At 39.0% G+C, this 25642-nt stretch overlaps 1 protein-coding gene across 1 annotated transcript in view; it reads left to right on the top strand.

Annotated features, from left to right (window-relative positions):
• LOC122803963 (polyunsaturated fatty acid lipoxygenase ALOX15B-like) overlaps positions 1-25642 on the top strand; it is a 782621-nt gene that overhangs the window by 374243 nt on the left and 382736 nt on the right. Inside the window, exon 7 of the mRNA XM_044073640.1 lies at positions 4160-4329. Coding sequence (XP_043929575.1) covers positions 4160-4329 — 170 coding nt within the window. The remainder of the gene's footprint in view (positions 1-4159; positions 4330-25642) is intronic.

Raw genomic sequence — 25642 nt, 5'->3', positions numbered from 1 at the left:
GAAATGACTACAGCTTATGTGCAAACACAATAGGTAGTGATGAAACAATGCTCTGCTAAAAATGCTTTAATGCTCCACATTGCTGAGCTGCAATCACTAGCTACCAGGATTTCACCCACTTCAGATCAAGCACGGTGCCGTTCAGTGCAACCTTCCCAGAACTAATTCAAGTCTGACCAGAATTATTTGGTGTGTGTATAAGAGGGAGGTAGCATACCCTCAGCTGTCCAGATTTTTGCCCCATATTCCTCTTAAAAGGATTGAAGTTGCTAAATGAGACATTTCAGTTTTAGATGTCATGTCATTTAGAAAATGCATACTAACACAAATCCTGTTACTCTTGCAATTTTCTGAGAGCCATATTTATAATTTGTCCCTATTTATTTTAGGCTTTGTCAAGATTTCTTGCACTAAGGGTGAGGCCTTGAGGGGTGTGGTATCTTTGTAACAGAGAGAAAGTGAAATGCCCAAGTTAGAGTTAGCAGGTGGAATTTTCAAGTGCATTTTCAAGGAACTGTGAGTTTTAAGGGAAGAAGTTCACTGCTGCTCATGCCAAGTCTATTTACAATGTGCAACCATTTTGTTTAGCAAATGGTATCTCTATTGTGGTATAAAGTTTTAAAGCTATGTTAGTAGCACCACAAGTAGAATACTTGCATCTTAATGTAAAGGCTTGAGCTTCTATTCCTACAGCATATACATTTGTATGCTGCAGTCCTCAGGATGTCCTCCTTTGGATGAGATGCCTAATAACTATGAACCTGTTTTTCAGCTTGTCATCCATTTTCTATTGCAATATACCAGCTTACCATTTTTTTAATTTAACATAGGCAATTTATTCTTTGACGGCAGCAGGCACTGAATTTGTAGATGAAACACTGAAATGTACAAGTGTTGCTGTAATACAAGGGATATCATTCAATTATATATTATAATTAATACAATCAGGTAAATCAAATAACTTTTTCATGGCCCTAACAGTGTGCAAGGAGCCTATTGCTTGAAAACAGTTCAAAGGTAAATAACCTGCCACTGGCCAGATGCATTTTCTTTGAATGTGGGTTTCAATGCCGTTTCATTGAATGTGAGTTTCAAAAGTAGAGAAGCTTTAATGCCAAGTCTGTTTTCATTGTAAGACTATTGCTTTGTTTAGGTTTAGTAAATGTCTCAGTGTTTGGGCTATAATGTTTGAAATAAAAGTTGTAAATTAAATCCAACTGCCTGTAATCATTGTAGAACTAAAGCATAACACAGTATGCACACAGATTTGAACAGTGTCTACAGTAAATGGGGAGAAATAGCCAAGTAATGGGACACTGGAATGGCTGTGTGGGCGGGGCTTGGGGTGGGTGGACTTGGGCGGGCCTGTGTTGGCAGGGGGCGGGGTGAGCTATGTGGGTGGGGCTCTGGGTTTGCACCCCCCTGCAAAAAATCCTGCGGGCTCCCTTGGATAGTGGCCCACTTACAGGGGCCTTGCTTATAGTCCTGACAACATCCTCCTAAACTCTGATAGTGGCCTACTTACAGGGGCCTTGTTTATAGACCTGACAACATCCTCATAAACTCTGATAGTGGCCTACTTACAGTGGCCTTGTTTATAGACCTGACAACATCCTCATAAACTTTGATAGTGACCTACTTACAGGGGCCATGTTTATAGACCTGACAACATCCTACTAATCTCTGATAGTGACCTACTTACAGGGGCCTTGTTTATAGACCTGACAACATCCTCCTAAACTCTGATAGTGGCCTACTTACAGGGGCCTTGTTTATAGACCTGACAACATCCTCCTAAACTCTGATAGTGGCCTACTTACAGGGGCCTTGTTTACAGACCTGACAACATCCTCCTAAACTCTGATAGTGGCCTACGTACAGGGGCCTTGTTTATAGACCTGGCAAAGACATTTGACCTCAGTGACCACTATCTTCTTCAAAACAAGCTAGTTGAAATTGGTAACAGTCCAGATACTACTTCTTGGTTTAAAAACTTCCTCACTGACAGACACGTCAGACTTAAAATAGGATCCCAATCAGACTTTGGCCCTATTAACAAAGGTGTACCAGAAGGATCCATTCTTGTTCCCTCCTATTCTTATTTATTAACAAACTTCCTTGTGTCCTCCCCTATCTCCCACTCATTGTCTCTATTGATGACATGGCCATTTACTGTTCAGATTTCTCTCACGCAAACGTTCAGTGTCATCTCCAGTCAGACTTACATGAGCTCCAGCAGTGGCTCATAAGCTATAAACTACCTCGCTCGCGCGCGCATCTGTGTGTGTGTGTGTGTGTGTGTGTGTGTGTGTGTGTGTGTGTGTGTGTGTGTGTGTGTGTGTGTGTGTGTGTGTGTGTGTGTGTGTGTGTGTGTGTGTGTGTGTGTGTGTGTGTGTGTGTGTGTGCATGCGTGTGTATATATGTGTGTGTTTGCGTATCTGTGTGTGTGTGTGTGGGGGGGGGGGGTTGCTACAGAATACTGAAAGCCCAAAATCCTGAAAACTCAAAATCCTGAAAACACACAGGATACCAACACTTACTATATTCCAGCACAAGTACATACAGAAACATATTATCCTTCAACTATACACAAGGGGGCAAGCCCCCCTGCACCCCCCCATACCCCCTGCTCGTTAAATATAATAATTCCGAGATTGCACTTCAGTACACTAAGTGCAATCTCGGAGTTGATCTATTTAAGTAGCAGGGGGTGTGGGGGGTTTGCCCCACACATGGGGGGATGCAGGGGGCTTGCCCCTCTGCTTATACTTGGAGAAGAGTAATATGACTTGTGTTTTATTTGTTTCTGTATGTACTTGTGCTGGAATATAGTAAGTGTTGGTATCCTGTGTGTTTTCAGGATTTTGAACTTTCAGGATTTTGGTCTTCAGGATGTTGGGCTTTCAGGGATCACTTTCAGGGCTCATTATGTGGAAACAAAAATATTGAAAGTGAAAAATGATGAACCACAGAAATTGCCCCAGGGCAAGTAAACTCTTGCCCAGAACTACAAACTACATACCATACCACTGTAATCCCACCTAGGTGGGAGGCTATGCCCCCCCACACCCCCCAATTATATATACCAACTCTGGGATTGCACGACAGTGGGGAAAATGGCATATCTCCCCACAATGGGCAAGTGTTTACTTGCCCTGGGATAATTTCTGTGGTTCGTGATTTTCACTTTTGATATTTTTGTCTCGAAATACTGAAATTTGACATTTCAGTATTTCAAGCTTTGAAAGTGAAACCATATATAAGAATTCTAACAGAAAGTAGACAATGTATGATCACTATCAAGGTTGTAATATGACTGCAGCTTTTACAATAATCATTTTTCTTTATTGTCCATTATGACTGCTCTGTTGGCCTAACCTGTGGCCCATGAAAAGTTCTAATGGCCAGAATATGCAATGCATATAAATGTGTGTACTTCCTGAATGATGTTGATTGTGGAATTCTGACTGGACGTAGAAGTGAAGATTGATGTCACTACCTATAACACTAAGGTGTTTCATTTAAAACTGTTGCATCTTTTCCTTTTTTCGCTAAAAGTTAAGGAAGGGATAGCCATATCTCTCAACTGATATGACTGAGGTAAAGTACTGTTGCATTTGTCTTTAGTTTTAGCACTGTTCCTCCTAGATTTAATGAGTGTTTTTTTTCCTAAAGTTAGATTTGTTAATATACACATATTATTGTATCAATTGAAGTAAAAGACTCCTCACAGGTCACTATATAAGGTCCAGTATTTTCTGACCATTTGCTATGACTTTAAATGCCAGAGATATGATTGTTAGTGTCCAGAGATTAAGAAGCATGGTGGTAGTAAATGGCCTGAATTTGCTTTCAATATAGAAACTGGATACTTGGTGGAGTTATGTATTGCATGACTTCTGGCTCTGGCCTTCTGCACTCTCAAGAGGCCTGTCTGTAGCTGAAATACATTATATAGTGGCCAATCATGTCTTTGCTTGACTGTATCTCATTAACTCCTCGCTGGGGGGGGGGGGTGATGACCTAGTTAACAGACATTGCAAGCTGGCTTAACACCTCAGACAGTATTGTGAAGAGACAGACATTTGCTCTTGTGGTTAGTAAATCAAACAACTGTTTTTCCTTAAACTAATATGAATTTCATATGCTGGTTTTCCAGTTCACAGGTATTGGAGGGGGTGGCCACTATGAACTCTTAATAAAGGCTTTCACACAACTCACCTATCAGACCCTTTGTCTGCCAGATGATTTAGAAAATCGAGGCGTGAATGATCTGAAAAATTATTACTACAAAGAAGATGGAATGCAGCTGTGGAATGCAATCAACGAGTAAGTTGTGTTCACTGGTGTTTGTTAAAATTAACACGCGTTACTGGTTAAAAACCACTGCAAGTTTAAAACCAAGATCCTTAACCAACGATGCATTGCATTCTACGTGTATGTCTGTGCAGTAAATCACATTACTGACATGCATCAGAATAAATTTACATGTAAGTTACATCGTGCTGAATGTAATTTACAACAAATTTTGTTTAAACTTCTACAAAATGAAAAACATGTAAAATGCTGACAGGTATATAGTTTTACTAGAATTTCATGGCAGGAAACTCCCACTTTTGCTTTATGGATCTATGGCATCCAGTTATTCAGAGACAAAGCCTGGCCTGACTGCAAAGAGTTTAGCAGCCCATAAATGAAAGTAGAACATTTACTGCATTGTGTAGCAGCCCATAAATGAAAGTAGAACACTTACTGCATTGTGTAACATTATCAAAAATGCTACAACTAGACACAATGCCCACTTCCTTTGCAATGAAGAGTCCAATTTCTTGTCTAACAACTGCAGCTACTGTTCTGAAATTAACAGCTTCATTGCTCATAGAAAAACACTGAGATGATATTGTTCACATCTAGATTCACAATCATATTACTATCCCCTAAATCAAGGCTAGAAGACTGTGTGATGAATTTGTAGGACCTCTGATGTACCACAGATCTGTGGCTATGATATTGTCCACATATAAATCCACGATCATATTACTAGTTTCGTAGTTTCATAGTTTAGTACTAGGCTATCTGCCCTTAGGCATTTGCAAGCCTAGCCCTAGAGATGTGGCTTTCACCACCCCATGTAGTGGTACTAAGGTGTATAGAATAAATTTAGAATACTGTGCCTTTGTCTAGTAGTGACACATTGAAGACCCCCTTACTTATTAAAATTAGTTTACTGTGCCTCTATTAAGTAGTGATACAGGGGTGACCCCCGGGGTAAACCTACAATCTCCCATCCACTTGTCAAGATTTCTCTTGAAAAACATGTAAAATGTTGACAGGTATATAGTTTTACTAATTTTACTATTCCATGAAGCAGGGCTAGAAGACTGTATGATGAATTTGTAGGACCTCTGATGTACCACACATCTATGGCTATGATATTGTTCACATCTAGATCCACAATCATATTACTATTCCCTGAAGCAGGGCTAGAAGACTGTATGATGAATTTGTAGGACCTCTGATGTACCACAGATCTATGGCTATGATATTGTTCACATCTAGATCCACGATCATATTACTATTCCCGGAAGCAGGGCTAGAAGACTGTGTGATGAATTTGTAGGACCTCTGATGTACCACAGATCTATGGCTATGATATTATTCACATCTAGATCCATGATCATGTTACTATTTCCTTAAGCAGTGCTAGAAGACTGTGTGATAAATTTGTAGGACCTCTGATGTACCACAGATCTATGGCTATGATATTGTTCACATCTAGATCCATTATCATATTGTTCATTGAAGCAGGGCTAAAAGACTGTGTGATGAATTTTTAGGGCCTCTGATGTACCACAGATCTATGGCTATGATATTGTTCACATCTAGATCTGTTTTCATATTGCTATTCCTTGAAGCAGGTATAGAAGACTGTGTGATGAATTTGTAGGGCCTCTGTTATACCACAGAGCTATGGATTTACTCTACTCTATAGGAATTAAAGCTTCACTTTTTATTATTTTATTTTCTTAAGATCAGTTCCAAAGAAGTAAGGGCCATTCTGCTGCTGTTTTCAGAGCATGGAATTCCAATCTGAGATTGGCTTACTCCACGATTCCATAAGCCACATTTTAATATATTGGCAGGCCAGTGCCACATATCTGCAAGCTCTAATGGGTGATAGTTTGTTCATTTCTTTTGGAAAGAGGCAATAATAATGCTTTGGTAATAATGCCCCTAATCAAAGTTGCATGCTCTTCTCCAAAGTCATAGCTCAGTTCAATTTATATCCTCCTCATCCTGGGAATACATCAGGAAAAAGTGATCTTAGCGTATACATCCCTTGAATCCAAAATGGTTGAAAGACTGAGGCATTATGTTTCACTGTAAGAAATAAAGAGTTGCATATTTATCCAGATAAAGTTTCCTAGTTTGAGATGCAAAAAGTAATCTAGAGTAGCTAATCCAGTACCTGAATAAATACCACCTGCTTGTTATCAACCTGCATATTTCTGCCACAGTCATATCATTATGATAGTCTTTTGCCTATTTGTTGACCAGGTATTCAATGGAATATGTGGTAGGAAAATTATTCAATGGAATACGTGGTAGGAAAATTATTCAATGGAATACGTGGAATACGTGGTAGGAAAATAAGTAGCTGCATCCTCATTGAGTTTATAAAGGATCTGACTTTGTCTTCAACAACTACTGAATCATGTGGTCCTAGAAGTTAACATTAAAACAAAATATTCATGCAAAAGAGAGTTTCTGCCTAACTTCTCACAGTTACATCTAGGGATTGCACAAGGGCCTTCATTATGACCTCTGTTATTCAGTTTGTCAGTTATCTCTACACAGACTTTCCTGACATTAACACCATTTGCCAATTACTTTTTGTGATACAGATTACACAATTCTCATGAAACAGTTCCAAACAAACAACAAAATAATCAGTCATTCATCATTCACCAGACTCAGAGTATAAAGTTTATTGTCAGCGATGGCAAAACCAAGGTAATGCTTTTTGACAGGTAAGACCAGGAAAGCACCCCCTTAATGGAGCCTTGAAGAGTTTAAGGGCTATAAGCTCAAAAAATTTGAATGCTTCAAAGCTCTTTCCTTATGCTTAACTTTGTCACTGAAGTTGTGATAGAAAAGCAAACAAGTAGACATGTGCCTGATATTGTCTAGGCTTTTGTATCAGAAAGTAGAAGGGTCATGTGATATGGAACTGGGTCCCTATTATATTATTGAAAACACTGTTCAGGGAATGGCATTTTCAGTGCACTTACATCGAACATGCCATTCACTGAACTGTTCATAGTGAGATCGTGATACAGGGAGGATCAGAAAATTTGCCTTTCCGCACTGTAGTGCGATCTCGGAGTTGGTATATATAATTAGCGGGAGGTGTGGGGGTCACTGCCCCCCACAAGAGGAGAAATTGATGAATGGCATTTTTGATGAAATGCTGTTTGTTCACGGGAGCTTTAGATAATATAATATAGACCCTGTGGGACCTTCCTGCTCCATATGGACAATGCTAACCTGTGTTTTTCTAAGTTACATTGCTGCAGAGCATTGCGTAGTAGCTGCTTGCCCGTACTAATCTGCGCTGCATGACCGAGCTGAGCTGCTGCTCTTTACCTGGTTTTTAAATTACATTCTCCTGACCATTGCATCCATCTTTTTTGGAATTTAACACTACAACCTAAGGCCCAGTGGCAATGACTCCATAAAAAACATTAGATTCAGAACATAATATAGGAGATACAGCCTTTTTAACATCTGACCAGATAACACAAAGTTTTGTACTGTCACTGTACAAGCAAAAAATGATTGACTTCAACAATTGGGTAACTTTCTGGTGTCATTCTAAGGGGATCCAGTATCTGTCTGCTTGGAATGACATGAGTGACAGACCTCGATGCTTTGCCAGAGATGGCCTGCATCTGTCACCCCTGGGTTTTCGAGTACTGGCTAAGGCTCTTGCCACCCCTGTAGTACATTTTTAGGCTGTGTTCCAAAGACCAAATTACCACCATAACAGCTATAAATAAATGCAATCTGAGGGTCATGATGCTCAATACTAGAAGTCTAAATCTCAAGGTGCACTCGCTCAAAGCATTCCTCAAAATGGAGAACATCGACATTTGTGCTGTAACGGAGACCTGATTTAAAGTGTACAGAAACCGTCCCTGTGCTACCAAGCTATAACTCATTCCACACCTTTTGGCCTCAAAACATGAACCAAAGCTCCAAAGGCAGTGGAGTGTCCATATTCATAAAGGATATGCGCACCTCCAGACTAGTAGCCCAGCATAATGCATCTGAGATACTTCACATACAACTAACATTGGGTAAGACTGTGATCCAGGTCATAGCCTGCTATAGATCCCCAACCATGTCCCTAGACTCTCACTCCATGTTCCTAAGCATCCTGAAATCTATCATGGTCCAACCCAACACTCTCATACTAGGAGACTTTAACTACCCCTCCATCAGCTGGGAAAACTACTCAAGCACCATTACACTGGGCCAACGCTTGCTGGAATTCATCAATTCCAATGTCCTGGACCAGCTAATTCTGACCCCCACTAGAGGAAGCAACATCCTTACCTGGTTATTACTAACATGGGCAACTGTTGCTCTACAGCAATAATCAATCCCTGCCTGGCCAAATCCAACCATAAACTAATCACCATGGAAATCCATATGTCGCTCACCCCCAAAGGTAACCACCATGAAAACCTTCTCCAAAGCTGACTTTGGAATCCTAAAAACAGAGGTGGCTAACTTCATGGCACCCATGCATGACTGCTGAATCATACACCAATGCACTGCATGAACATGTACATAAATGCATGAAACTAGCCATATCCAACAAAACCAAGACACTCTCCTCCAAAAAAAGAAAACCAATCTGATGGTCCCCTGCCATTATTAAACTCTACAACAGAAGGAAGAAACTGTTGCATAAAAAGGTAAAGTCCCAATACTGGAAAAACTCCCTTATTAGCCTCAACAGAAAGTTGATATCCCTCATCAACTCCTCTAAAGCCAGCTATGAAGCCAGAATTGCAGCAGACACTAAAACCATCACAAAGCCTTTTATAATTATATCAGGAACCTTCATGGCAATACCCAGATTTGCTCTAAGTTACTGCACAATTGTACCTCCTGTACTGAGCCAACAGATGTTGCCAACATACTGGCCAACAGATTCAGTGCCAACTTTATCCTCTCTTCCCCCCAAAGGACCAATCACAATACCAGAAGAATGTCAGGCACCCAGCATTACTGCAGCACAAGTTAAAGATGCATTGTCAAGGCCAAGAATACAGCTTCCATGATTCATAGGTTCATAGGTAGGTACTAGGCTATCGGCCCGAGGGCCTACATAAGCCCAGCCAACAAGGTTCCCTGGCTTACGCTACCCAAGAAAGTTATTTTCCTGTGCCACTGCTGAGCAGAGACACAGAAGTGATCCCCGGGGTGTATTTCCTATTTCCCATCCACTCATCAAGATTTTTCTTGAAGAGTGTTAATGAAGAACTTTGCTTGACATAGATGGGTAGCCTGTTCCAGAGTATGGGAAGTCTCTGGGACAGGAATCTATCTCTCCAGCATGTGCTGTTTATTGTGGGAACAAAGTTTAGGTCCCTAGAGCATGTAGCTCAGAGGGATTGGGATTTCTTTAGGTGTAGCATGTCCAACAGCTCTGGGTTTGACATAGCTTTATATGTTAGGCAGAGATCACCTCAGAGTAGGCAATATGCTATGGAGTAAAGCTGGAGTTTTTTGAGATGGTCAGTGTAGGGCATCTGTTTGAGGCCAGTAATCCTCTTTGTGAGGTACTTCTGCAGCCTTTCCAGCTGCTGCAGATGTCTTGTGAGGTACATTCCAAAAGGGGCATTGTACTCTATAATGGGTCTAATGAATGTCAAGTAGAGGGGAACAATGACCTCTTTTTTCCTGGATGAGAACCCTTTTATGATGAGGTGTGCCATGTAGAAGGACTTCCTGATAACTGTGGCGATGTGACTATCACAGGACAGACTACTGTCCACCTGGGTCCCAAGGTCTCTTATCACACATTCTGTATTAAGTAGACTGATGTCTATGTAGTAGTTCATGGGTACAGAGTTTTTACCAGAGGATGACAATTTACTTTTTGGCATTGAGCTTGAGGCCATGGCTCTGACACCAGGCATCTGTCTAAGCGATGCCCTTCTGTAGGATTTCCACATCATTTGGGGACTCGACTATGGCTCCTAGTTTGCAGTCATCTGCAGACTTCATTAGTCAGAGGCCTTCTGTGTTAGCCTGTACTTCAGAGAAGTAGATACCAAACAAGAGAAGTCCCAGGACTGAACCCTGTGGTACTCCACTTGTCACTGGTTTGAGGTCAGATTTGGAGTGTACAACTTTTACAGTGTGGGTTCTGTTAGTGAACCAGTTGGCAACCCACCTTGTGATGTAGGTATTTATACCTAGTTTAGTGAGCTATAATTCCAGAATTGGGGATGGTGTCGAAAGCCTTGGCGAGGTCAAGATAGGCTGTGTGAACCACCTTACCCTCATCTACGGCTTTGTTGACTGCCTCAAAGAAGTCGATCAGGTTCAGGAGGCATGATCTGCCTTTCTCAAACCTGAACTGGGTGGGATCCAGAGTTTGGAGGTTACCAATGTCTTTGTTTATGAGTTCCATGATGATACGTTCCATGGCCTTGCAGACCAGGCTCATCAGGCTAATAGGGCAATAGTTCCAGGGATCAGTGATGGTTCCCCCTTTGTGGGCTGGGATAACTGTTGCTGTACGCCATTCAGTGGGCACAAAGCCTGATGTGAGGCTATTATTGAACATGGTGCTTAGGTGGAGAGCCAGTTCATTCTGAAGTTCGTGTAAAATGCAGCTTGGGATGTTGTCCGTTCCCATGGATGCTGTGTTTTTGGCTTTAGAGAGTGCAGCTTTTACCTGCATAGTTGTGATTAGAGGGGCTCTGCATTCTTCCTGTATAGATATGTGCCCTTTAGGGGGGGTAAAGTTAGCACTGAACCTATCTGCCAGGATGTTGCCAGGAGATGGGACCTAATAATATCCCTGGCTGTGTTCTACATGAACTACAAAGTGAACTGGCACCACATCTGTGTGCCCTATTCAATCACAGCCTCACCTCAGGCTCTGTTGCTACTGAATGGCACACTGCTACAGGCATCCCTCTCCATAAAAGGAAAGTGATTACAGACCCTGGGAATTATCACCCCATTAGCCTGACGAATCTGATATGTAAAGCTATGGAGCACATCATCTTGGACCTGATTAACGAAGATATAGGAAATCGCCAAACTCTGATCCCCACGAAGTTTGGCTTTGTGAAAGGGAGATCATGCCTGCTCAACCTGGTTGACTTCTTTGAGTCAGTCAGCAGGACTGTGGATGAAGGTAAAGCAGTGCATACAGCCTTCCTCAATCCAGCCAAGGCCTTTGATACCATTCCTCACTTGGGAATTATCGATAAATTCACCAAACTTGGCATCAACCCGTATATCACTAGGTGGGTTGCAAATTAGCTCACAGATAGAACACACAGTGTGAAAGTAGTGAACTCCAAGTCAGACTGCTGACCAGTCACGAGTGGACTCCCACAGGGATCGGTCCTGGGTCCTCTCCTTTTCAGCATCTACTTCTCAGAAGTCCAGGCCAACACAAAGGGACTCTGGCTGACCAAGTTTGCAGATTACTGCAAGCTGGGAGCAATTATTAACTCATCAAGTGATGTAGACATCCTACAGAAGGGTCTCACTGAGACCAGTGACTGCTGTTGAAACCATGGCCTTAAGCTTAATGCCAAAAAATGCATCATCATCCCCTTTGGGAAAAACTCATTTCCCACTAACTACCACAGCGATGGGAGCCCACTGAATACTGAGGATGTTATAAGAGATCTGGGGACATAGGTTGACAGCAACAGTGGTCAGAAAGTACTTCTCTGTGACACATCTCATTACCAAGGTTTTACATTCAGGAAGAAAGAAGTCATCATCTCTCTCTACTCTTCCCTCATTAGACAAATCATCAAGTATAATGCCCCATTTGGCATGTACCACATTAGGCACCTGCAACAGCTGGAGGGGCCACAGAAGTACCTCACAAAGAGGATTCTAGGCATTGAACACATGTCCTACATGGACAGACTCAAAAGACTCCAGCTAGTCTCTGTCTCATATTGCCTACTTAGAGGTGATCTCTGCTTGACTTACAAAGCCATGTCTGAACCAGCTCTGTTAGAAATGTTGCATCTAAAGAAATCTCAATCCCTCCACACTACATGCTCCAGAGACCTCAACCTCATTACCACAATCAAAAGAATATGCTGGAGGGATGAGTTCCTCACCCACAGACTGCCCATGCTCTGGAATGGACTTCCCACACATGTCAAGCAGAGCACCTCGCTGGCCCTCTTCAAGAGGAATCTTGATGAGTGGATGGATAATAGAAAGTTCACCCCGGGGGTCACCGCAGGGGCTCTACGTGATAGAGGCCCTGGGAACTAATGTCGGGCAGCACAATGCCAAGGCAATTATATGGGCTAGACTTGTAAAGGCTCCAGGGCCATTAGCCTAGTACACACCTATGAACCAATGATAAATCAGACTCACAATCTGGTTACCTTTTTAAAACTACTATCAAATCTTTGTTCCATACTAGAGTACAAATATTACTCACAGCTGTGTAAAGTGTTTCCCTCTAGTCACCTAATATTCTCTGTAGTGACCTTTCTGACTCATCTTTCATTTAATTCTTTAAATTCATTTTGTTCTACTTTCATCTTATTATGTGTTAACTCTTCATAGTTTCATAGGTGAATTCTGGGCTAGCTTCGCTGAAGGTCTTTTTTAGGCCTAGCAAGTAACCTGAGGTCAGAATCAAACACTGTATATTGTGTCTGTAAGGTGAAGACCTTAAACATTATGCCAAACATGCCCAGAACGAAATTGCCCAGTGTGGGCTCAAACCCATCATCCCGAGTGGAAGAGGCTCATGCTGCACCAACTGAGCTAGCCAGGCTGCCCTTTTGTAATATTACTCATTGCCCTTTTATAAAGTATTTACTTAATTTATCCTTAGTGCTAAACTCATGTGTCTAAATAATAATAATAACAATAATAATAATAATAATAACAACAACAATAATAATAATAATATTAACAACAACAATAATAATAATAATAATAATAATAATAATAATAATAATAATTATAATAATTATAATAATAATGCTATTTTACCAGAAGTTTATTGAGTTAAATTATAGAAAAAACATGTTCAGCATTTGAAGATTAAATCGATATGTTATCTTAAATTTGAACTCAATATTAAACTTGTTACAAACAAATACCCAGCATGTTTAGGACATTGAAACAAATATGAACACAACTTTAAACAAAGTACAAACATAAAACATGCATATGGTATAAAACCAGCTCCCTTGCTCAACCAGATGTCAGTGTCAGTGATGCAATACATAGCACAATTTGCTTTGGTGGAGAAGGCTGTGGGTACTACTCCCACATCACGTAGATGATTACTGACACCGCAGTGCAGTATAAGGGAAGTATTGCTCTCCTGCATATAGCATTCTTCGGATGAGATGTTAAACTGATGCCCTATCTGCTTGAGTTGGTGGTAGCTCAGATGGATGTAAAAGATCCCATTGCACCTATCATGGAGTATGAGTCCTTTATTTAAATACAAGAATAACTCTTATTTATAAAATATTTGCATATTTACAAACACATATTCATAACTTCCTATACAATCATGCTAAATGTTCACCCCTTTACACCTCCACTCCTTTCTCCATAACCACTATCAGATTTTACTTAATATTGTTGCTAAAACTATTTACCATTAAACATAAATATATGTATTCTTTCTTTCCATATAACCTATATAACATAAAACATCTTTTGTCTATTGTTTTAACATTTTCTTTACTTCCGTTGTTATAATATCCATATTTACTCATATCCATGTTTATTTTATCCACTTCTTTTACATCTTCAAAAAATCTTCTTTACATAGTTTCCCATATTTTTTTTATTCTTTTACATTTCAAAAACACACGTTCTGTAGTTTCTTCTTTTTGTCAATGTAAACATATTCTATCACTTTTCTTTCTGTTGCATATTTACTTTTACTGACAATTTATCTATTACCAGTCACCATAAAAATCTTGACATTCTACTTTCTGATTACACAATTTGCTCGTTATTTTATAGATTTTCCCATGGTTTTACATAATAATGTTTTATCATTACATTTTCATACATACTTTTCTATCTTTATATCATCAATTTTTATTTTCCACAAAATATTATTTTTCTTGGTAATATTTTATTTCATTTATACACTCATTTTTTCTTGTAGTCTTTTTGCCATACCCCAAAATGTATCATACTTATATTTATACAGTTTTACTACTAATCTCTCATATTTTTCATTTATCCACTTTAACACTTTGTATAAACTTAATGAATCAGTGCATGCCACTGGATTAATTAACCCTAAACCTCCTTCTTCTTTATGTGCATAGAAAACTCCTATTTTTACTGGGTTTAATCTAGAACCCCATATAAATAAAAAAAAACTATCAGCAATAATTCCTTTTCAAATGCTGTTGGCAACATAAATGCATTTGCTAAGTATGCTATTTTTCCTATCAGTACTGAATTTATTTGAATGATAATGTATATCTTCTCCAGAAAAGACATTTGCTTTATTTCTTCTGTTGTTTTTTTCCATTGAATTCTACTTACATCTTTATTCCCAAATTTTATTCCTAGCATAGAAATTTCATTCATTGTAAAATATGTACCCAATCTTTACTACATCATGTAAACTTTTACTTTTCTCTTTATTTAATTCCACCCCTATCATCTCTAAACACTCATTTATACAAATGTTTACTTCTTTTATCATTTTTTGCAATTATTATAATGATGTATAATTTGGCAGTCATGCATCTATTTTCCATTGACATGGGTGCTGTGAAGTTAGCCAGCTCTGTTTTAGGAGCCCCAAATCAGCTTTGGAGAAGTTTTTCTTGGTGGTTACCTTTACAGGGGGGAGGGGGGAGTGAGATGTGGATTTTCATGGTGATGAGTTTGTAGTCGTCGGATCTAACCAGGGAGGAATTGACTATTGGTGTAGAGCAACAGTTCCCCATGTTAGTAATAACCAAGTCAAGGATGTTGCTTCCTCTAGTAAGAATGAGCTGGTCCAGAGCATTGGAAGTGATGAATTCCAGGAAGCGTTGGGCCAGTGTTTTGGTGCATGAGTAGTTTTCCTAGTTGATGGAGGGCTAATTGAAGTCACCTAGTATGAGAGTGTTGGGTTGGACCCTAATAGCTTCCAGGGTGCTTAGGAACATGGAGTGAGAGTCTTGGGACATGGTTGGGGACCTATAACATGTTATGACCTGAATTGCCATCTTATCCAGGGTTAGTTGTACCTGAAGTATCTCAGATGCGTTATGCTGGGTTACTAGTCTGGAGGTGTGCATATCCTTTATGAATATGGAAACACCATGGCCTTTGGAGCTTCGGTCCATGTTCTGGGGCTGAAAGGTTCATAGGTTCATAGGTGTGTACTAGGCTAATGGCCCTGGAGCCTTTACAAGCCTAGCCCATAGGATTACCCTGGCATTGTGCCACCTGACCTTAGTTCCCAGTGCCTCTGTCAAGTAAAGCCACTGGAATAATCCTTGGTGTGAATTTTCTATTTCTCATCCACTTATCAAAATTTTTCTTGAAGAGGGCCAGTGAGGTCCTTTGCTTGACATGTATGGGAAGTCTATTCCATAGCAAGGGTATTCTCTGGGTTATGAACCTGTCCCTCCAGCATGTTCTGTTGATTGTGGTAATGAGGTTGAGGTCTCTGGAGCATGTGGTGCAGAGGGATTGGGATTTCTTCAGATGTAGAATTTCTAACAGAGCTGGGTCAGACATGGCTTTGTAAGTCAAGCAGAGATCACCTCTAGGTATGGAATGAATTATAGCTTGGTAGTGCAGGGGTGCTTTCTGCTGCTTTAAACCAGGTCTCCATTACAGCACAAATGTTGATGTTCTCCATTTTGAGTAGTGCTTTGAGCAAGTGCATCTTGAGATTTAGACTTCTAGCATTGAGCAACATGACCCTCAGATTGCATTTATTTATAGCTGTTATGGTAGTAATTTGATCTTTGGAACATCACCTAAAAAAGGCACTATACGGGTGGCAAGAGTCTTAGCCAATATTTGGAAGCCCAGTGGTGACAGATGCAGGCCATCTCTGGCAAAACTTCGAGGTCTGTCAATCATGTCATCCCAGGCAGACAGATACTGGATCCCCTTAGAATGACACTAGAAACTTAGACAATTGTTGAAGTCAATCATTTTCTGCTTGTACTGCAGTATCATTCTGGGTGACAGTAGGATGCTGCTCAGGCCTGGGTTCATACCTGCCTGAGCCACATAGTCTGAGATCTCCTCCATATCACTTTTCATGTAGTCCAGGGAGGTGAGTCTCAGGTCATTCACACCCACGTGGATAGTGACAGAGTCATACTTGTACTTGTTGTGGAATGACCTGAGTGTGTGTGTTACGTGTCGGATTCTGGCACCCGATAGACAGTTGACTGTTACCTTTTCCTTATTCAACCTAGTGAGTGGGACATCAGTATGCCTCAATATCAGGTCACCTATGATTAGTGTATCGGGCAAGCTGTTTTGGCTTAGGGACTTAGGTTGAGGGTCACACTGTGTAGGTGAGCTATGTGTCTTGTGGTTTGTGCTGTGTTGTGGTGGTGGAGTGTGTTTCTGCCTTGGAGGTCTCTGCTTTTTGGGTAGATTTATATTGAGATCCTCCACGAAGGTGGGTGTGTGGTTTGTGTTTTTATGTGAGAGCTGTGATGGTGGGTGTTCTGGAGGGCTATGTGTTGCATGTGGTGTGGTGCAGGTGTTGACCTTCTCCCCTTGACCAGCTATTTCGGTCTTGGCTTGAGAGTGCATGGCTTCAAATCTGGATATATACATGCATCTCTCTCACAAGTCTGAGTGTTGGGAGGCAAGAGAGGAGGGTTGTCTGTGTACATGAGGCAGTTGCTACACTGCCTCAGAATGCCCAAGTTCTCCAGGTTAACAGTAGAAAGCACAGGGAACTGACCTTTAGACATGCCAGGAGGGATGGTCATTATTACTAAGTACTGGAGCTGTTTCCTTACGTATTCCTTTCATTAATTACATAGTCTAAAGTCTAATGAAATACGCTTCCCCTTTCTTTACAGTTAGTATATGCATACTGTGTTATAATTCTATATCCTTGTTCTTTCCATTTAAATCTACAACGGTTAATCATCCCATTTTTGCTAAAGCTACATCTTATAGCCTTATTGTATTTCTACATAATTCATCTATTCCAGAAAATCTCTAATTTCTGAAATTCCAGATTATATTTCTTCTCCATAGTTTGTCTGTTTAAACATCTTGTGCGTTCTAATATAATTATATCTACATCACATGTATTACACCACTCCACACTTCCTATTCCTTTTACTATATTCTTAATACTATTCACATTTACAAAAAGCACCATCAATTTCCATTTTACTTTTTCATTAGATTCATCTTTTCATAAATGTTTAGTTAATTACAGAACTGGCTTTCTTAATAGGCCATTCTAAGCCTAACCAATTTCCTTCTTAAAGGTGAGAACCTAATATTGTACCGTGTGCCTGTGAGTCAAACACCTTGACCGTTACTACACCAAGCCCCAGTCTTTACCTGCTCATATTCTTTTTTAACCAGTCCTTTCATTTTTCTTTTGTACTTTTCTCTTTAAATTGTCTTTTTCTTTTATCCTTTTACTGCCTCCCGGTTTATGTCTCCTTCATCACTTATTCCAGAACCTTCTATGTCCTCTTTATTATTTTTTTTTTCTCATCCAATTTTCTTCTATTTCTGCTACTTTTAAAATGTTGTCTCTTTGTTCATTTTCTTTTCTCTATTTGTCTTTTTTCATTACTGTTAGTTTCATTTTTTTACAATCCATCCATAAATGTCCTATTTTGTTACCCTTATAGCATTTCAATTCCTATTTTTGCATCATGTCCCATTGCCCCACAAGTATAACATTTTCTTTTGTTACAGTTGCTTATCAAATGCCCTTCTTTTCCTCAAAAAATAAAAATGTTTTGTGTTGTCCCCAGTATTTTACAGCACCCCTATTCTCCTCCACATTTATCATGTAGTTTGTTCTCCATTTTTAACACAATATTACAATCCCAGCCACAAGTCCATAAACCCCTTTTGTCATAAACGTTTGGACTGTCCAGTACCTCTTTACATAAAACTTTCACATGTCCTTTTAAAGTCTATCCTTCTACCTCTGTTTAGAATTGTACATGAATCTTCATTTTTGTTTCCCTGCTAAATGCTGTTATCACATAATGATTCAATTAGAAACAGTCTTTCTTTTTTCATATTCTCCAAGATAATTTTCTATTGAAAAAAGTCACAAATATAATGTCATAAAATGTCTTTGTTAATAAGAATAAATGTTCTTAACTCATGTGTTTTTTCACCCAAAGAAGTTATTAAATTGTCCCACACTTCGGGTCTATATTAGATCAGCGAATGCTCAAACAAGCGAATGCTGATTGATCGACCTTATTTTAGCGAAAGTCAGAAATATCAAAGCAACAGAAGCTCGAATTTTTGCCTAGGGAAAAAAATTTGGTTATCCGTTTCTGTTGCTTCAGTATTTTCAGTGCTGTGGTGGAAAGTTATGGGTCAGATCCAGGTAAGTGTGCGATTGTGTGGATGTGAGTGTTAGGGTGGGTTAGGTGAGTTAGGGTTAGGGCTCGGGTTAGGTATGTGTGCGATTGTGTGGACATGAGGGTTAGGGCAGATTTTGGTAAGTGAGGGTTAGGGAGCAGGTGATGTGAGTGTACGATAGTGATGGACCTTAGGGTTAGGGTTTGGGTTAAGGCAAGTGGATAGTTAGTGGTGCATGCATAGTTTAGTGTAGGGTTAGGTGTCAGATTTTAGGTGTATGTGTGTGGATTTCTGTTTGTTTGGTGTGCTTGTGTTGTGTGTATGTGTTTTGGATCAGCGATTTTTTTCCCTAGGAAAAAAATCGCTGCTCTGACAGTTTGAGATTGTAAGCTTTCGCTTACATAAGATCGATCAATCAGCGTTCGCTTTTTTAAGTGTTCACTGATCTACTATAGACCCTACACTTCATACCTGTCCATTTTTTTGTCTTCTTTACTTTGAATCATTACAATGTACTTCCATTTTTTATTGTCATCTGTCTTCTGTTCTGCTGCTCCACTTTTGCCTTCTTTTACTTTCTCTGATTAGTTTTCTTTTCCATCTCACCATTATTCTTCATGATTGTCTCTGCATTCTCCTTTTGTATTTTCTCCATAATGCCCCCCCAGGAAACATCTCCTTCATTTTCTGGCTCACTCTGCACCACCATTTCTTTAAGTAAATCATCTCACAAGCCACCAGACTGGAGGGTTGTAATTATACATCCATCCATTGCTGAGTCATCTCCATCAAGCAGCCTACTTTGAAACATTTCCTCAGAATCCTGCATACACTCTTCAGTCTCAATATTTTCTTTTTCATTTATTTCTTACACTACTCCATCTGCCTCCCTGTTTCTCAGGGCCATGTCTGAGCGTGGAACAGAAACAGGAAGGGCTTCTCCAAAATGGGTCCCACTCACAACAAAGATGAGGAGGGGAAGTTCCCAAATGTCCTGGTCAAATTTCCCCTAGTAGAATAAATACCACCTTGGGTATCCCCTGAATAGTGGTTGCTAGCATAGTGGGACTAAACCAGTCAACAAAGGATGGATAAATAAATAAAATGTTGTGGGTAGAACTTTATGGATATTTTGTCTCATCTCAAATTATGAGGCACATTTATTTATGTATTTATTTATTTGCTTATCTATCAATCTGTCTGTCTGTCGCTATCTATCTATCTATCTATCTATCTATCTATCTATCTATCTATCTATAACCAGGACAGCAGGGAATGCCTTTACTCCTTTTGATAGGTGCTGTGGGATCTTTTACGTCCACCTGAACTACCAACAACATAATCAGACAAGACCTTGTTTTAATGTCTCATCCTAAGAATAAATGTAGAAACCTCACCTAAATTTATTAATGTTATAACAAGTCATCAGCTGACTGGCTAACCATTTAGTGATCACTGATTATTGCCTGTTGATACCAATATCCGCTCACTCATTTTGTCAGCTGTTGTTAACTGTCCCTAGTGTACGAGCCATGACTGGCACAGTTGAATCTGCCCACTAAACCATTGTCAAACACTCAATAGCTATGTCTTAACACATAGCTGTTTACCATACATTTATGGTTATCCTAACTATGGATCTAAAAAAATCATGTGGGATATGTATACATAGACTACATTTGAACTGTATTTATGTCTTAATCGTGAACCCCACGAAACAAATATCTCTTTTCAGAGGTGACTCAGGAACATTGGCTATTTCCAGAGTCTTTCAATATTGTTAAAGTGAAAACTGAAACAATAACCCTAACTAACATATCAAATGTTTTAACTACACCATTTACCTGCATCATCATCAGTTTATACACACTGTAGTTGTGTGTTGTTGTTGAAATATGGACATGAGAAAGAAAGAAAGATTTGATATGGTGCAATAGTTATGCAAAGATGAAAGCCAAATTAATTAATACAAAAAAAGGCAGCCCAAAGATATTCAAAGAGAAATACAGGAAAAGGCATGCAGACATGGGAAATGTCATAATATAAAAAATAATACCACAAATAGGGCGTGTAGAAAAGAAGATAGTAAAGTAGAAGTTAAAAAACAGAAGCTGAAGTTATGGAATGCCTGTGAAGTGAAGGATTTGACGGAACAAGTCTTCAAAGTAAGGAGAAACAGGAATATCAGGAGACATCTGAAGAAGAAACATAGACATGGGAAAGAAAATGCGATTTAATATGGTGTAATATTTATACAAAGGAGAGAGCAAACGTATCAATACAAAAACAGCAGCACCAAAGATATTTGAAGAGAAATACAGGCAAAGGAATCTGGACATGGAAACCTTTACAATATAAAAAGTAAGAAGACAAAGAGGAAAAGGAGAAAAGAAGGTTAGTAATGGAGAAGTTAAAGAAAATAAACTAAGGTTATAGGGTACTTGCAAAGTGAAGGTTTCAGTTGAAGGATTCAGTGTAGAAAATCTAACTCAGAAAGTGCCACAGCATGATAGAGCAATAGACATCCAAATTAAGAAGAAACCAGTGGAACAGAAAGCCACCGGTCAATTGCCATATGAAGATATTTTGGAGCCTTCCACAGGAAAGCAGTGTAAATGTTCACTTGAAGCTGGACAGCAAGGGAAGGAACAGGAAACTGTGGAAACTCTAAAGCAGTCAATGTTGAGGAGTGATAGGCCAGTGATTCCCCATATGACAGGACAACAGATAACACAGGATGAAATTGAAGAGAATGTGTTACAGGAAGATGCTACAGAACTTTCTATAAAATGCCCACAGGAAATGGAAAACAAAAAATGTGCCCTCAGTTTAAAAGAAAATGAGCTAAGACAAGAGTTGCTTGATTTAATAGAGATAGACATATTAAGATCAATGAAACAAATAGACTGAAGAAAGTCAATAAACCCAAAAAGTTGGAAGTTTCATAAAAGAAATGAACACAGTAATTAGGCTTGACCATAGAGATCCATACGATATAACAAGGATATATTAATGTGCAGCTAAATTATTTCCAGATAATTATCTCCAGATAATTATTTCCAGATAACCACTTACTACAAAATAACCTATTGGCTAACTGCCAACATGGCTTTAGGCCATTTCACAGCACATCTATTGCCCTTTTATCCTTTACCGACTCTATATACAAGAATCGCAACAATAACTCTTTCTCTTCTGCTCTATTTATCGACCTGTCAAAAGCCTTTGACATGGTAAACCACAACCTGCTGCTTGACCAACTAAAGGCTCATTCTCTCAATCCCCAAGCCATACAACGGTTCAGATCCTATCTGGAAAATAGACAGCAAGCAGTACTTTGGCAGAACACTCTATCTTCACTACTTCCTGTAAACATTGGAGTCCCACAGGACTCCATCCTAGGTCCCCTACTCTTCTCCTTATTTATCAACAACTTACACATCAACATACCTCAAGCCACCTGCATTCAATATGCAGATGACTCCACATTAATATGCACAGCCAATGATATATCCTCTCTCCATTCCCTCACACAAACTGTTTTTCAGAATGTTGAAAACTGGTTTATGCAACACTGCCTCCTCTTAAACCCAAAAAAAACAAAGCTATTGCTTTTTACTCCTACTCATAAATCAGCCACTCCTTTCTTCTCTATAAACTCTAACAATGGTACCAACATCTTCCCAGACACTACAACCCGTCTACTAGGGGTAACTATTGATAATCATCTCAAATATGATGAACACATAAACTCCACCATTAAGTCTGTTAACAGAAAACTTGGCACACTCTATAGAATAAAAACCTTCCTTACCCCCTCTGCAAGGAAAACAATTGCTCAGACCCACCTCATTTCCACCCTCTTTTATGCCTCTGTCATATATACCAACCTATCCAAAAGAAGCAACCTCACTAAGCTCTCCATATGTTATAATAGCATAACTAGATTTATCACAAGTTCCCCCTTCAAAACTCACCACTGTCTTAACATCAAACAACTAGGGTGGCTAGAACTGCAAAACCATATACTCTTTCAACAATTGCTTATAACACAAAAGATTCTACACCTCCCTAACAACACTCCTATCTTGTCTAATCTTATTACTCCTTACAATAATCTAAATACATTACGCTCTGCTAACAAGCTCCTAGTTTTATCCAGCAAAGCTAATAACAAAGCCGGTGATTCTCTATACGCTAACACCGTAGGTAAAGTCTGGAATCAACTTCCTGCTGAATTATCTATCATTAATTCTACTTTTCTTTTCAAGAAACATCTTAAAAAACATCTGAAAGCACACTGGCTTTGTCCATGTACTAACCCCCACTGATATCTTTTTTTCTTCCATTCTATAATCACCTGTACCCACTGCCTTCAACTCTACTCCTACTCTCCTATAATGAGAATAAGATACATTTATTATTCCCTTTATCTAATAATTGCTCATACCTTTCTAGTGTGATTTTGTAAAAAAAAAAAATATATTGTTTCTTTTATGTTTTCTGTATAGAAATGCTTAGTTCAATTTATTTAGTATTGCCTAGTTTTAATTCTGTAGAATTGCTTAGTTTAACTTTGTCAATTTTCTGTTTGGAGCTTTTCTCCCCGGGCCTCTACTGAAAATGGACATATATCCAGCTAGACTAGCCCGGTCAACAAATGTAAAATAAAAAAATAAAATAAAATTCTACCGCAAGAACACAGGGTAGTGAAGGAAAGGAAGGGGAGAAATCAAATGCCGTCATGCAAGCATCAAATAGAGAAAATTAGAATGCAGTTAAAATAAGAAGTGTCACTGTTAGACGAGTATTGAAGAGGGAACAGATCAACAAAAATACTCAGAAATATAAACATGATAAAAGCAATGTGCAATATTATAACGGATCTGGATCTATAATGCATTATTGCAAATAATAAACTAAAAATATCAGTACAGGCAGAAAAACTTAGAAGATGCACAGATAAGTATAAAGGAAAAGTACAAAATAAGCAATTTATTGATGACCCCAAAACGTTTTATACATATTTGGGAAACAAGGTAAAAGGAATTGAAAGATCATCCAAAGAAGAAATAGATACATTTTGTTGAAGTATTTATGAAGATCCTGTGGGACATAACAGAACATAACAAAGATACTAAATGGACAGGAGAAATAAAAGAAAGAATAAGAAGTTTAAAGGTACAGAACATGAAATGGGATGAAGTAACAGCCGGAGAGACTGAAACAAAGAATAAGAAGTTTAAAGGTAACTTGCCTTACATATAAACTATACACTGGAATTGATGCTGACGAAGTTTATAGTCACTCAGACGAAAACTCAACTATGGCAATAGAAAAAAAGGGCAGTAAAAGACAGTCATATGGAACACAGGAACATCTGTTACTAAATAAAGCCATAATGGATGACTGTAAAAAGGAGAAGAATCTAAGTATGGCATGGATTGATTACAAAAGAGCATTTGATAGTATACCATATTCATGGATAAAGAGTGCTTAAAAATGTATTAATTACACCTTACACTGATCGACTATATTACAGTGACCATGAAACAGTGGCAGACCACTTTGCAATTAATCCATGATAAAAGACAAATTATTATTCCAAGGATAAAAATGCAAAAGGAGATATTCCAGAGTGACTCCCTGTCACCTCTGATATTCTGTCTTGCTCTTAACCCATTAAGCTGTCTGCTTAACAAATCAGGCCATGGCTATAATTTGGCTTCTAGAAAACAGCAAAGTATAAAGATTACTTATCTTCTGTTTATCAATGATTTAAAACTGTATAGCTCATCAGATGGTATAAGAATGTCATTTTGTCTTGATAAAGGTGCAAAAGCAACCTTTAAAGCAGGAAAACTACAGGACCTGGAAAATATCAGTTTGGGACAAGAATGTGATGTAACAGAACTTGAGCAAGAGGGAGTGTATAAATATTTGGGAATTGATGAAGGATCAACAATAAAACATGAACAAATGTGAGTAAAACTTAGTAAGGAATACCTTAGAAGACTTAAATTAATTCTGAAAACAGTATTGACATCTAGAAGCAAAATCCAAGATATAAACCAATTTGCTATTCCTGTCCTAACTTAAGAGTTTTGGAGTGATTGGCTGGTCCCAAAACATGTTAGATAGATTATGTAGGAAAACAAGAAGGGTGCTTCATGCTCACCAAATGATCTATAAAAAAATCAGTCCATACCAAGATTATATATTCCCCATTCTAAAGGAGGTATGGGACTCCTTGAAATTGATTACATGTATAGATCTGCAATTGTGGGACTGCACACACATCTGCTGACCTCACAAGACTGAAATGTAGTGAAAGATTTAAAACATGAGGAAAATAAATCTTAGATGACTTCCTTGCTTAGTCTAGCAGAAGCATATTGTCATCAAGCAGGAATGGAAATCAAACCAGAAGTAGATAAAAACCAGGCAGCAAACTGCTTGACAGAGGCACAGCAAAATGATAGGCATAGTTTTTATTCAAACTAAAGGGGTGGCGAAAGCCACATAACTATGGGCTAGGCTTATAAATGCCCTTGGGCAGATAGCCTAGTATGAACCTATGAACCTATGAACCTAAGTGAATGTGCCAAACAACAAAAGAAAGAATATAAGATGAAGGATCAGATGAGAACGCAAGAAATGTGGAAAATGCATAAATATAGTTGCAAGTGTAGAAAACTTCTGATAGAAACTCATGTTGATCAGAATTGAAAGCAGGAATGGTTAAGGAGAGGCAAATGCAAACCAAAAGTTGAAAGGTTAATAATGGCAGCCCAAGATAGCGGGCTATGCACACTTTGGTTTA

This window comes from Protopterus annectens, chromosome 6.part0 (assembly GCF_019279795.1).
Source record: "Protopterus annectens isolate FY-2018-M chromosome 6.part0, PAN1.0, whole genome shotgun sequence".
NCBI classification, from domain to species: domain Eukaryota; kingdom Metazoa; phylum Chordata; order Ceratodontiformes; family Protopteridae; genus Protopterus; species Protopterus annectens.
This window is presented reverse-complemented; position numbering and strand designations above follow the sequence as displayed.